Source organism: Periophthalmus magnuspinnatus, chromosome 8, assembly GCF_009829125.3.
Source record: "Periophthalmus magnuspinnatus isolate fPerMag1 chromosome 8, fPerMag1.2.pri, whole genome shotgun sequence".
NCBI classification, from domain to species: domain Eukaryota; kingdom Metazoa; phylum Chordata; class Actinopteri; order Gobiiformes; family Gobiidae; genus Periophthalmus; species Periophthalmus magnuspinnatus.
The window spans coordinates 23,115,273-23,127,697 of record NC_047133.1 but is presented as its reverse complement, the minus strand read 5'-3'; the positions used below and the strand labels follow the sequence as shown (position 1 = coordinate 23,127,697).

The following is a 12,425-nucleotide window of genomic DNA, read 5'->3' as shown; positions in this document are numbered from 1 at the left end:
AAATGTTTGTTATAATGTATGTTTTTTCTACGTTTTTTTCTCTCGACAAAGGAAGTTTATGACCACAAGATGTCACTGTTAAACTTTGGCCATATTTCATTGAGCCACCATAAAGTCACGTGACAAAAACATTGCGCAGCTAGCTTCAGCTAGCTTCAGCTAATGACTTTTTTCTAGTTTTTCTGCTCTTGTACATTGTCTTAATGTTAGCAATTATTTCCCGACACAGGTAAGCGTAGCATAATGTCCTTTGCGTTACATTTGATTGCTCCTTCGTTTTAAAATATGGATGAGTCGTCTTTTTCAGATAATATGCCCGGACAGAAGGATCCATGTCAAAAACAAGCATGTGCAATTCAAAAGTGTTTACAAGGTATTGACACTAGTAGTGCTTTAGTTACGTTAAGCAAAGGTTAATGTACACGAGTTACAACTGATTCTCTTTGCCCTTTACAGCAAATAAATACCTGGAGATCATGTGTGAGGATGTCATCAGGGAGATGCGCCGCTGCTGCGAAACCCACGCGGCAAACTCCATTTGCTGCTCGGGTTTCAAGAGTTCCGCGCCCACGGAGAGTAAAAATAATCCGTGATTCTTCAAAGAGACTCTGAAGTGTAAAACAACTCATTCAGTGCAGTTGATTTGCACTATTATTTGTGGATTTGCCAGTAGTCTTAACTGATGCAACATTATTTATTAATAAAAAGGCTTTTTATTGTCTTTCATTTATGACCGTACGTTCAATGTAGTGGCTATAAATCTTCATTAATATTCAAACACGGTATTTATTATTTCACCTACCACACCGTCAACACTGGCTGTCAGATCTGTTCTTATGACAGGCAGCTGCAAATTCAATGTTTTTAAAATATAACATTTGTGCTATTGACTAAACATATTTATGATATATGCTCAGTGCTACAGAAGGTATAATACCATGGTTAGATACTCTTACTGTATAAATGGTTCGTGCCACTTGACGTACATGTTACGCAATGACGTAAGCGGAAACGTGCAGCGATTCTTTCTAGAATCCTGTAGCTCTCTCTTGCTAGCTCATGCTCGCTGGATTTATTAAAGTTTCCAGTATAATATCAGCAACAGCGGGAATATAAACACAGAGCGATTTTAAAACAGTGCTTTTGCTTCTACAAGGTTTGTGGATTAACGATTCTGGTTAGCCACATTTAGCACAGAAACTTATTTTAGGTAAATCACAGGCTAATATTGTTGGCGTTAGAATCGTACTGGCACAATGTCCAGAATAGATTACAGTGTTTGGGACCACATTGAGGTGTCCGATGATGAAGACGATACCCACCCAAATATCGACACCCCGAGCCTGTTCAGATGGAGACACCAGGTAAGTGCTTTGGTCTATTTCGAATCTAACACTGGTGAAATTTTGGAACAACGGGTTTTTGGCCATATGAAACTCTTCCTAGTTGAGCTAAAGCACTTATCCAGTCGTGGTATTTTGATGTCTGAGTATTTAATGGGTAGCTTACAGTGCCTTTAATAAGCAATACAAATATCGGATTATTTGTATACTTAACTGGGTCTGTGTAGTCTCTCAGTTGTCCAGGTAGGTTCCACAGAAAAAGAAATAATTTTTTGTTGTTGCTATTTTTAGTTATAACTGTTCATTGCTACAGATCCAGTGGAAGAGTTTATTTTTAAGCCTCCAATACTAGTTTGTCTTATATGCTGTATATGGGGTGTCCATCCACCTAAATTGTAAATCTGTTTTTGTTTTTTGCATCAATGGTGCATAATAATTATGGTCTTGTTTTCAATATTATTTCCATGTGTACAACAGGCACGTGTTGAGCGAATGGAAGAATTTCAAAAGAAGGGTGAAGAATTAAATAAAGGACTCAGCGATTGTCGACGCAAGCTTGCAGATGCACAGAAGAAATTAAAGGAGCTGAGTTTGTCAACAACGGATGATGCAAAAGCGGAGCTCGGCAAAATCCAGACTGAGGAGAAGAAACTTAAAAAGGAAGAGCGAGATTGGGAGAAAAAAATAGATGATTATAATCGAGAGGAGAAGAAGATGCCCTGGAATGTTGATACACTCAGCAAAGACGGTTTCAGTAAGGTGAGCCAATAAGAATAGTAAAAAAGTTAATGTTTTGTTGCATGCATTTTCATTGTATACATTTATTTAGCTATAAAAGTTAGTTGTAACAATGACCGGTAATAAATTACAAATACATAATGAATTTTTTGTTTTGTGTCATTCAGAGCATCGTAAATGTCAAACCTGAAAGGGAAGAAACTGAAGAGGAGAAGGAGCAAAAGCACAAAACCTTTGTTGAGAAATATGAAAAGCAGATTAAGCATTTTGGCAAGTATAAGTCCTTGGCCTCACAATAAAATAAAGAAATAAAAACATAATACTTAAAATTAAAATAATGTCTGTCTGTTTTTTGTAGGCATGTTGCGACGTTGGGATGACAGCCAAAAGTATCTGTCTGATAATCCACATCTAGTATGTGAGGAAACCGCAAACTACTTAGTTATTATGTGCATTGACCTTGAAGTTGAGGAGGTAAACATTGCAAAACAATATCTTGGGCTTGTTGTTTTGGTCATTATAGTATATTTTGTGCATTTTAACAAATTAATTAATGATTTTTTATTTTTTTTTTTAGAAACATGCCCTAATGGAGCAGGTTGCCCATCAGACCATTGTTATGCAGTTCATTTTAGAATTGGCCAAGAGTCTGAAGGTGGATCCCCGTGGTTGCTTCCGACAGTTTTTTGCTAAAATTAAGGTATTATAAAAGGTGTGGGGGGGAATTATTTATATATATAAAATATATTATATATTATATATATATATATATATATATATATATAAAATTAATTACATGTGGACTTTTTTTTGTTGTTGAGTCTGCAATTACACAAATAGACTTAAAGTATCAAAGTGAGAAAAGCTTGAACTTTTTTTTTTTTTTTTTATGTCCTTAGACTGCAGACCAGCAATACCAAGATGCTTTCAATGATGAGCTAGAGTCTTTTAAGGAGCGTGTTCGTGGTAGGGCAAAGATCCGTATTGAAAAGGCCATGAAAGAGTATGAAGAAGAGGAGAGACAAAAACGACTGGGACCAGGCGGAGTAGACCCGGTTGAAGTTTATGAATCTCTTCCCCCTGTAAGTGTTTGTTTGGTTTACTTTTTTTAGATGCCAGGTTTTTTTTTGTTTTTTTTTTAATATTACACGAAGCATGTTCTTATTGACAGGAAATGCAGAAATGCTTTGATGAGAAGGATATCCAAATGTTACAAGATGTAATAAGCAAAATGGACCCAACAGTAAGTTACCACTTATTCATGTAGAGGCAGTATTGGTACAAATTCAACATTTTTGGAGTAAAAAACATATCACCTGTATTTAAACTTTTAATCAGTAATTTTAACAGTCTGGATATTGTGTGTTTCTGATCACACAAAAACCTTCAGTGTTAATTATGATGCTTGTTTTTAGACTATGTGAAAAAGACCCTCTTAATTGATTAAAATATTCTATTTTTACAGGAGGCGAAGATTCACATGAAAAGATGCATAGATTCAGGACTGTGGGTCCCAAATGCAAAAACAGATGAAGGTGAGGAAAAGGAGGAGGAGGCCACATATGAGGAAGTAAAACAGGAACAAGAAGAATCAAAGAAAGAGTGACCAACTGTGCTTATGTGAAATTGTAATCCAAATATACTTGCTGTCACTGTATTGCATCTCTACCATATGTATGCATAGTTTGCCCAACAATTAAATAATGTAGTTAGATCAAGCCTATTTACTGCACAGCTCTTTTTTATAGTTCATATTTTTGTTTTGAAATTAATCTGCCAGAAATGTTTTGGTCTATTTTTGTCCTTGGTTATTTACTTGTGTTACTTTTGTTTGGTGCATATCTGCCAGCATTTTTCTGCTGTTGTAGCCAACTATGTAACATTATATTCACACACAAAATGAAATTAACTTCATTCCTTTTTGATGAACTGTATGATAGGGTTGTTTTCAAGTACTATCAACTCCCTCAACAAAAGATGATCTCTCCACTCTTGTGTATTTCTTACAACATTTCAATGTCAGTCTGTAAGAACAGCTAATGCATGGGTTATTTTTAAGCACTTGAGCAATGTTATATGTGCTTTTAAAGAGGAGAATGTTAGTTTTACTTAACGCAATGGTGTATGACTGGTATTTTTGCACTGCAGAGAGAGTTGTTTGCAGCTATAAAATGTCAAATTAAAAGCTGTAAAGCCAATATGACTGTAGATAATATTTGAGCAAGACAAATATTCAGATGAAACAGTTTAGAAATGCAGAATTAGGAAGCCTCTAATCAAAATATCGGAACAGTAACTGTAGCTAATTGTAGAAAAACACAAGAACAATATAAAGCTTAAGTGTAAGGCAATAACTAAGGGAAATAACATTTTCACATCTCCAAACATTTGATATAATACAATATGGAGCTCAACAGTGCCCGCCTGCTCCGGTTCCGGAAGTAAATTTTCCATTAATTTCTCCCAAAGACTTTTCGAAAAATTCTAATGTGTTCAAAGACATCTAATAGGTAGATAACAAATATCCATAATGCAGTCGTTTTAAGACCAAAAAGCTAATTTAAAAAGCAAGATTTCATTTATTTGTAACGTTTCAGAAACAGATTTTAAATAAAATTATAGGTCGTGTGGTCATTAGTTACCACATAGCGGATTAGCCCTGAGCAAGCTTTCAAAATTTTTCTTCAGAAAGTCTATGGGAAAAATGAACGCGAAATTGAATTGTGAAACCTGGAGCGGTGGGCGGGCACTGTTGAGCTCCGTGGTCCCTGTGCGTCCCTGTGCGTCCCTGTGCGTCACTGTGCGTGAAGCTGTTGGGGGTGTGGTCACGCTGGTTTGGGGAAGTACCGCTCGCAGACAGATAAGTACAACACAACAAGAAGTTATGCGGAGGGGAATTACGCTCACAAGAAAATTAAGACTAAAATGAGCTCCTATTTACCGTATTAGTTCTAGTTATCATGCCACACCGGAAAAATTGCGCTGTTAGTAGGTAAGACTTGCTTGTTTGTCTTGTTTGCTGTAACGTTACTACAAATAGCGTTATAACGCATTAACACCGCACACAAAAGAAGATAACCTATGTCATTGTATCCATTACAGTTAATGCTAATTTAAAGAATTTTGTAGATTAATTAAATGTCATACTAGGCAAATCCTAAGTAGCGTGTTCCTCAGTTCTAATCAGAAGGAAACTACGTGCAAAGGAGCATGGTGAAATCCCGGAAGTAATGTTAGTTCAAAATCATTTTGTTTATTACATGAAAAGTAAATTTTAGTACATCCGAGCAGATTGCATTGCATTATAATAAGAGCACAATTGCCAAACATCTATAGCCTGTAATGATGATCACTCTCTCTCTCTCTCTGTCTTTGTGTCTCTGTCTCTGTCTTTCTCTCGGTCTCTCTGTCTCTCTTTGTCTCTGTTTCTCTCTTTTTGTCTCTCGCTTTCTCACAGTGATATGCAGTTTACGATGTTAAGGAATAGATCATCCAAGAAGCGTTCGAGGTCATGGCCTTTTCCAGGCGAGTGTGAGCCTCCTCAAAATCCAGGTGTGCATGTGTACCTCTTCTGGAGTCCGGAAGGGGAACGCTACCTGTCCCACACATCTGGAGAGGTCACAGCAGAGGAGCTGTGCATCTCAGCTGCAAAAGCAGTAGGTAAGATGACCATTCTAGCCACCTATGATGATTGGGGACATTGCCTAACCCAATTTGCTAAAAGCATTTTTATTTTTTATTTTTTTTTAAGGGATAACTCCTCTGTGTTACATGTTCTATGCCCTCTATGAACCGCATTCATGTTGCTGGTACAGTCCAAACCATGTGTTCACTTTGAAGGAAAATACCCCTCTGGTGCTTTACTTCCGGATGAGGTTGGTGGTATAATGTTTGATAAAGAATATTTTATTTGTGTTCTAAACAACTGTTGTCTTGTGATAAGGTTTTACTTCCATAATTGGCATGGTCTTAATGAGAATGAGCCAAAAGTGTCCCGTTATACTCCCAAGTTTGGGACAGGCCAAGGGTGTTCTCCTCTCTTTGAAATTTCATCTTTGGAGTACTTGTTTGCACAGGTTTGTACTTAACACTATTACTCATGCAAATGTATGTCTTTGGAACATTCTTTATAATGTCTGATTTGTTTCTGTTGTTAAAAGGCAAAATATGAATTTGTGAACGAAGTAATACAAATAGATGATATGCGGTCTGAAGAAGAGTTAAGTCGTTTTAAAAATGAGAGTCTGGGAATGGCTGTACTTCACCTCTCTCACCACGCATTACAGACTAACAAAATATTACAAGAAGTTGCTGAAAAAAATGGGTAATTGCAATTCTACGGCTAAAGTCTTTTATATTGTGTAACAATATGACAGTAGCGTTTGACTTGGTTTAAAACACATAATTGTTTGTGTTGTAGCTTCCATCACTGCATTCCAAGGTCTTTTGCCAAACAAATTTCCAAAGACAACTTGCTGACAAAATACCGCATGAGGCGAATATTTACAAACTTTGTCCAGGCATTCCAACAGGACACTGTGGATAAAGGAAAACTTGGAACGCAAGAAATAATGTATAAATACATCTCAACTCTGGAACACTTGGCTCCACGCTTCTGTACTGAAACGTATTGTGTGTCTCACCTGGACCTGCACAACGATGGGCAGGGATGTCCTTACCCCAATACAAATCAGGACCAAAGTGCCTCAAAAGACAACTACAAAGTCCTTGTCCCCCATGAAATAATGGTCTGTGGTTTAAAGGGCATTCAGTGGAGAGAGGTGTCCACCCAAATGGTATATCCAGACTTCAGACACAGTTTGAAATCATTGCCGTTTATTTGCAATAATGTGGGATCTTTCTTAGGCTCAATCCAACCTGTACATCAGGAGTGACTACATGAGGAAGGCAAAACAGCACTCAATAGAAGTCAATGGAAACACTCCCAGTGCATGGAACTCTTTCTGTGACTTCCCTGAAATCACTCATATCATTCTCACAGAAGATAAAGTGCGCATTAGTACTGAGGACAACGGCTGCATGGTGAGAAGTGTCCTATTACCACTTTACAAGTCACAATGCATTATTTCTTGAGATGCATTAAGCTTTGAGCTAAGTAGCCTTTTTTAACCTATAATGTTTATTTAGTTGTTTACTTTGAATGTTACAACAAAGTTGACTATGAAAAGTATTAAAAGTGGGATAACTTGCACAACTTGGTAAGAGACGAAGGGGCAGAGCTTTTAAATTATATTAGTGATAGATCCTTTTCCAGTCTATATTGGATGCACTTTTCTTCTAAGCAGAATAGGACAAATATTTTCATACAATGTACTGAATACCAAAGAAAAGTGGGACATTCTTGGTGGGAAAGTAAGATAGGGGTTCAAAGGCCTAAATGGCTATGCAAGACAACCAAAAGAAGATTAGGTGGTCCCTCTGGTTATACACAAAATGTGTCGTATGTGTCTGTATGTGGGGGCTCTGATGTTCATCTGTTATTGTTTACATTGATTCGTATTTAGGAGGTTCACATGAGCTCCAGGCAGGAGGCAGAGTCCTTTGTGTCCCTGCTTGATGGATATTACCGACTCACTGCCGACGCCCACCACTATCTCTGCTGTGATGTGGCACCCCCAAGGGTTGTGCTGAGTGTGAATAATACACTGCATGGACCTATACAGTGAGTTCATATAGACTCACACTTTTATAGAAGTGCATTGTTGGTAATGCCTTATGTTATTCTAGGGATGAATTTGTGCTAATGAAACTCAAAAAAGAGGCAGCTGAGGAGGGAGTGTTTCTTGTACGCTGGAGTGTTATTGATTATCATCGCCTCATTCTAGCTGTTCTGAGCAAAACTGAGGCATGTCATGAACATCTTTTTAAACATTTTAAGGTTTGTCAGGTTTTTTGTTATATCTGTATTTTCTTTTCCAGAACGGATCTTCGCCAACCCACAAGCAGTTTCGGATTGAGTACAATGGATCAAGGTTCTGTCTTGAGGGTTGGGACAAAGAATTTTCCAGTATGAAAGAGCTCTTGAACAGCCTAAAAACATTTATTCTTCAATCAGGATCCGAAATTTTTATGGTAAAGAAATGCCTTCCACCCAAACAACGAGGTGTGTGTTACAACAGTATTAGTTTAGAGTGTTTTGAGCATGTGTTCTTAAAATCACATTTTTTACTTTGTAGAGTTATCCAATCTTCTAGTTACAAGAAAAACAGCAGAAAGGGATCGTCAGCACCGAAACTCATCGGAAGTACGGTTTATTCAAATCAAGGACAAAGAAATTGTGAAGGTATTTTTTTATCATGTATATTTAAAGGTGCACTATATAACCTTTCTGGTAGAGGGTCAGCCACCAGCTTGTCCCCATAAAGATGGAAGGTTTCCTTTCATGGCATAAAATGAATCTACACTGAGATGTTAGATCTTCGGAGATGCAACCTGGCTCATTATGTTTAATACCATCCTGTGGAGCATTCTAGGCAAAGAAAAATCATCTACATGTCATTCTCTTCACCAGAAAAGTTACATAGTGGACCTTTTAAGTAATTTGTTGTAAAAGCCTTTTGGAGTTGTTTGAGTTTGTAATTGACTGTGGTTTAATGCAATAGAAAAAACATCTGGGTCAGGGGACCAGAACTAACATCTACTCTGGAGCTCTGGTGCCGACCAATCGAGCAAATTTAAAGAATGACTTCAATGAAATTAAAGTTGTTCTGAAGATTCTTGACAATATACACAAAAACATTGCACTTGTAAGCTATACACCTTGCACCATAATAATCATATAATTGTGTTAACATTAATAGAGTTCTTGTTTTTAAGGATTTTTTTGGAACAGCAAGCCTTATGAGACAAGTATCCCACAGCCATTTGGTTTTTGTACATGGCGTATCTGTCAAAGGATCTGAAAGTAAGATTAAGAGCACATTCCATCTAATTTGTGATTTCAACAATAATTGAAAATGGTTACATTCCCCCTATTGATTTAATACCGATTTCAATTTTGCCCTCTGATAGACATCCTGGTTGAAGAATATGTGGAATTTGGGCCTCTGGATGTCTTCCTTCGCAGAGAAAAGGCACAGGTTTCTCCTCAGTGGAAATTACTAGTTGCACAACAACTTGCAAGTGCCCTAAGTTACCTTGTAAGTTGAAATATTATCATGTCCTTCTGTTTGATTACATAAATTGATGCACAAATGAATTTTTTTTGCCAAACTTGTTTTCTGATTAGTAATGTGTCCTACAATTAAATGGCATAGTGAAGTTGCAAATTGTTAACTTAAATATTCAACTTTTTTTTCTGACAAACTACAGGAAACCAAGCAACTGATTCATGGGAATGTTTGTGGTAAGAATATCCTTGTTGCACGAAAAGGGCTGGAGACTGGGACTCATCCTTTTGTGAAGCTGAGTGATCCTGGAATCGCCCTCAATGTTCTTTCAAGAGAAGGTCAGAATTATGCACTTTGACACTGTTCATGTCTGTTTTCTGTTTTAATCAATATTCTGCTTTATCTCTGTAAGATCAAAACACAGCGAACTATAATCAACCCACTTCCTTTTGATTTACTTCCTGTTGTTGTAGTTAAAGTCCTTTCTTTACAACATTAAATAACACTGTAGAATAAAATGTTTCTTTCTAAATATATTTACTGTTACTCATTCTGCTTTTTGTTGCTGATGTAGAGCGTGTGGAGCGCATTCCATGGATTGCCCCTGAATGTATTGAAAGTGGGTCCTTTTTTGGAAATGCTGCTGACCAGTGGAGCTTTGGAATCACACTTCTTGAAATCTGCAATAATGGGCATCTCCCAATGAGTTCCTGGACACTGTCAGAGGTTATCCCCCAAATTTACATGAATAATTTGCTCATGAATAGGCAAGCATAACATTCTCTAATTTGATCGTGAACCGTAATGTTCATTTGGTGATATCACATTACTGATGTTTATTTAGAAGGCAGCCCTAGTATATGTGACCTCTGAAGTGTGACTTCTTTTAACAGAAAGAACAATTTTACAAACAAAAAGGCAGTTTACCTCAACCATCTTCAGAGGAGCTGACCAAATTCATCAGTATGTGTTTGACCTATGAACCTGCAGAGAGGCCCTCATTCAGAACTGTACTTAGAGAGCTCACTAAAATTGGAGGTGGGTTTATTTCTTTCGGGTAATTTCTTGTGCTGTTCATGTAATCGTAAACATTAACCTTCTTATGTGACAGATTCTGAAATTATTCTACCTGACCCAATGCCCCAAATGGACCCAACTGTGTACCACAAGCGCTACCTGACAGAGATGAGAGAACTGGGAGCGGTAGGACATGATATGAGTTTGTTTTTATAGCTTTGCCTTTGATGTATATCTTACTTCTTTCTGGTCACTAGGGCCACTTTGGAAAGGTTACTCTATACTTATATGACCCTTGCAATGATGGGACTGGAGAGTTTGTGGCAGTAAAGGCCTTGAAACAAGATGGCAGCCAGGTACCAGATGGCTGGATAAAGGAGATTGAAACCCTGAAATCGCTCAGTCACAGCAATATTGTCAAATACAAGGGATGCTGCACTGAACTAGGTAAATACATTTTTAGAGACAAAATAATAGCTGGTTGATCATTTCAGATTTACTTTAATTGATTCTACTCTTCATGCTCATTTGATGTATGTAAGATACACTGTATTTTTTTCTGATTTGAGAAGTTCGGCGTTTTACTTTTTAGGGTTGGATATATGTGCTATTATTTTATTTTATTTTATTTTATTTTTTGTGAAAAATATTTTTTGTTTCATATAGGAGGGCAAATGGTGCAACTAGTAATGGAGTATGTTCCTATGGGAAGTCTACACAAGTATGCTCGTGAACGTAAGCTGAGTATGCCCCAGTGCCTTCTCTTTGCTCAGCAGATCTGTCAAGTAAGAACTACATTGATCTATATTACTCCATTACTGACTGAATACTATTCTTTATATTACTTGTGACCTTTTTTGTTATGAACGTTATTTTGTTTAATTTTGTAATTACTTCTAATAAAGGGTATGGCATATTTACATTCTGAGCGTTACATTCACCGAGACCTTGCTGCTCGTAATGTTCTGGTGGAAAATGACAATTTGGTAAAGATTGGAGACTTTGGCTTGTCAAAATACATCCCTGAGGGAGAGGTCTACTACCGTGTACGTGAAGATGGAGACAGCCCAGTGTACTGGTAGGTTATGATCACTGCATTTACTCATTGTTTTTAGTAATTGAAAAGCTCAAAATTATAAATAAAATGTGTTGACAATATTATTACTGTAAAATGTGTTTTGTTGTAAAATACAAGATATACTAAGTATTCTTCTGTTTGTCTAGGTATGCGATTGAATGCTTGAAAGAGAGCAAATTTTCTTTTGATTCTGACATATGGTCATTTGGCGTTACATTGTATGAAATCCTAACACGCTGTGACCCTCGTGAAAGTCCTCCAAGTGTATGTCTTTTAACATGGAGTGTATAATCTTATGAAAAAACTCTTATTCTCTATAAAATCCATCATAATTCTAAAATGTGTCTGCTTTTCAGAAATTCAATGAAATGAAAGGGGCAGAGCATCCCCAGCTGACTGTGATGGTACTCATACAAATGTTGGAGAGACAAATCCGATTGCCCTGTCCTAGAGACTGTCCTCATGAGGTAAATATGACTATCCACAAAATCAACAATCATACTATGGTTGTGGTGTTGGTACAAGTCATAATTGTATTTTTCTATACAACAGGTGAAGATCATTATGGATCAGTGCTGGGCCACCAATCGTTCTGATCGGCCAAAATTTTGTTCACTTATTAACAGATTTGAGGATATTCGTCAAAGATATGACATATGGCAATCCAATGCCAACTTTTCTCTTGCCCAGATTTGCTGATTTGTGTCAGTCTATGGGCCGGTTTTGGTAAAAGTGAATACTTTAAGTTAACCTGTTGATATTTTATTCAAAGCCAATTTTAGATGTCACAACATTTGTAGATAAGGGAGGAACTCTGAGTGCTAACCAGATCAAAGACTTCTTACACTATATTTATGCAATACATTTATGTAGCCTACTATCAATATTTTATGTTGAATGTTTAACATGATTATACTGTATAGTCTATATCTTTATCCATAGCTTTATCATAGTGTTTTACAGCTCAAGTTAAAGCAAACCCATTTTAGTGTTGGTAATCTGTAATAAAAACTCAGGAAATGTGAGACTTTCTTACTGTTTAAATTAACTTGAAAATTACATTTTGTGCATTTTTTTAAGTTGCTAAAAAGCAATTCAACACTTTCTAATCATAGTCGG

The 12,425-nt window shown here is 36.8% G+C and overlaps 3 protein-coding genes across 3 annotated transcripts; all 3 read left to right on the top strand.

Moving 5' to 3' along the window:
• The first annotated feature begins 146 nt into the window (after positions 1 to 146).
• cmc4 (C-x(9)-C motif containing 4 homolog (S. cerevisiae)) lies at positions 147 to 726 on the top strand. Its single transcript, XM_033971862.2, has 3 exons — positions 147 to 229; positions 308 to 373; positions 457 to 726. Exons 2-3 carry the CDS (start codon positions 313 to 315, stop codon positions 591 to 593), a joined length of 198 nt encoding a protein of 65 aa, XP_033827753.1. The 5' UTR covers positions 147 to 229; positions 308 to 312; the 3' UTR covers positions 594 to 726.
• Positions 727 to 988: 262 nt separating this feature from the next.
• On the top strand, positions 989 to 4,286 carry LOC117375540 (hsp90 co-chaperone Cdc37). Its single transcript, XM_033971861.2, has 8 exons — positions 989 to 1,364; positions 1,821 to 2,102; positions 2,249 to 2,351; positions 2,440 to 2,555; positions 2,659 to 2,781; positions 2,981 to 3,163; positions 3,253 to 3,324; positions 3,547 to 4,286. Exons 1-8 carry the CDS (start codon positions 1,257 to 1,259, stop codon positions 3,685 to 3,687), a joined length of 1,128 nt encoding a protein of 375 aa, XP_033827752.1. The 5' UTR covers positions 989 to 1,256; the 3' UTR covers positions 3,688 to 4,286.
• Positions 4,287 to 4,913: 627 nt separating this feature from the next.
• tyk2 (tyrosine kinase 2) lies at positions 4,914 to 12,358 on the top strand. The gene is made up of 24 exons (XM_033971860.2): positions 4,914 to 5,073; positions 5,539 to 5,741; positions 5,833 to 5,956; positions 6,025 to 6,157; positions 6,242 to 6,405; positions 6,502 to 6,877; positions 6,948 to 7,124; positions 7,607 to 7,764; positions 7,830 to 7,947; positions 8,022 to 8,205; positions 8,279 to 8,385; positions 8,705 to 8,848; positions 8,919 to 9,006; positions 9,114 to 9,241; positions 9,414 to 9,549; positions 9,786 to 9,937; positions 10,105 to 10,249; positions 10,323 to 10,414; positions 10,486 to 10,675; positions 10,895 to 11,013; positions 11,134 to 11,306; positions 11,453 to 11,570; positions 11,663 to 11,773; positions 11,859 to 12,358. Exons 1-24 carry the CDS (start codon positions 5,042 to 5,044, stop codon positions 12,003 to 12,005), a joined length of 3,519 nt encoding a protein of 1,172 aa, XP_033827751.1. The 5' UTR covers positions 4,914 to 5,041; the 3' UTR covers positions 12,006 to 12,358.
• The last annotated feature ends 67 nt before the right edge of the window (positions 12,359 to 12,425 follow it).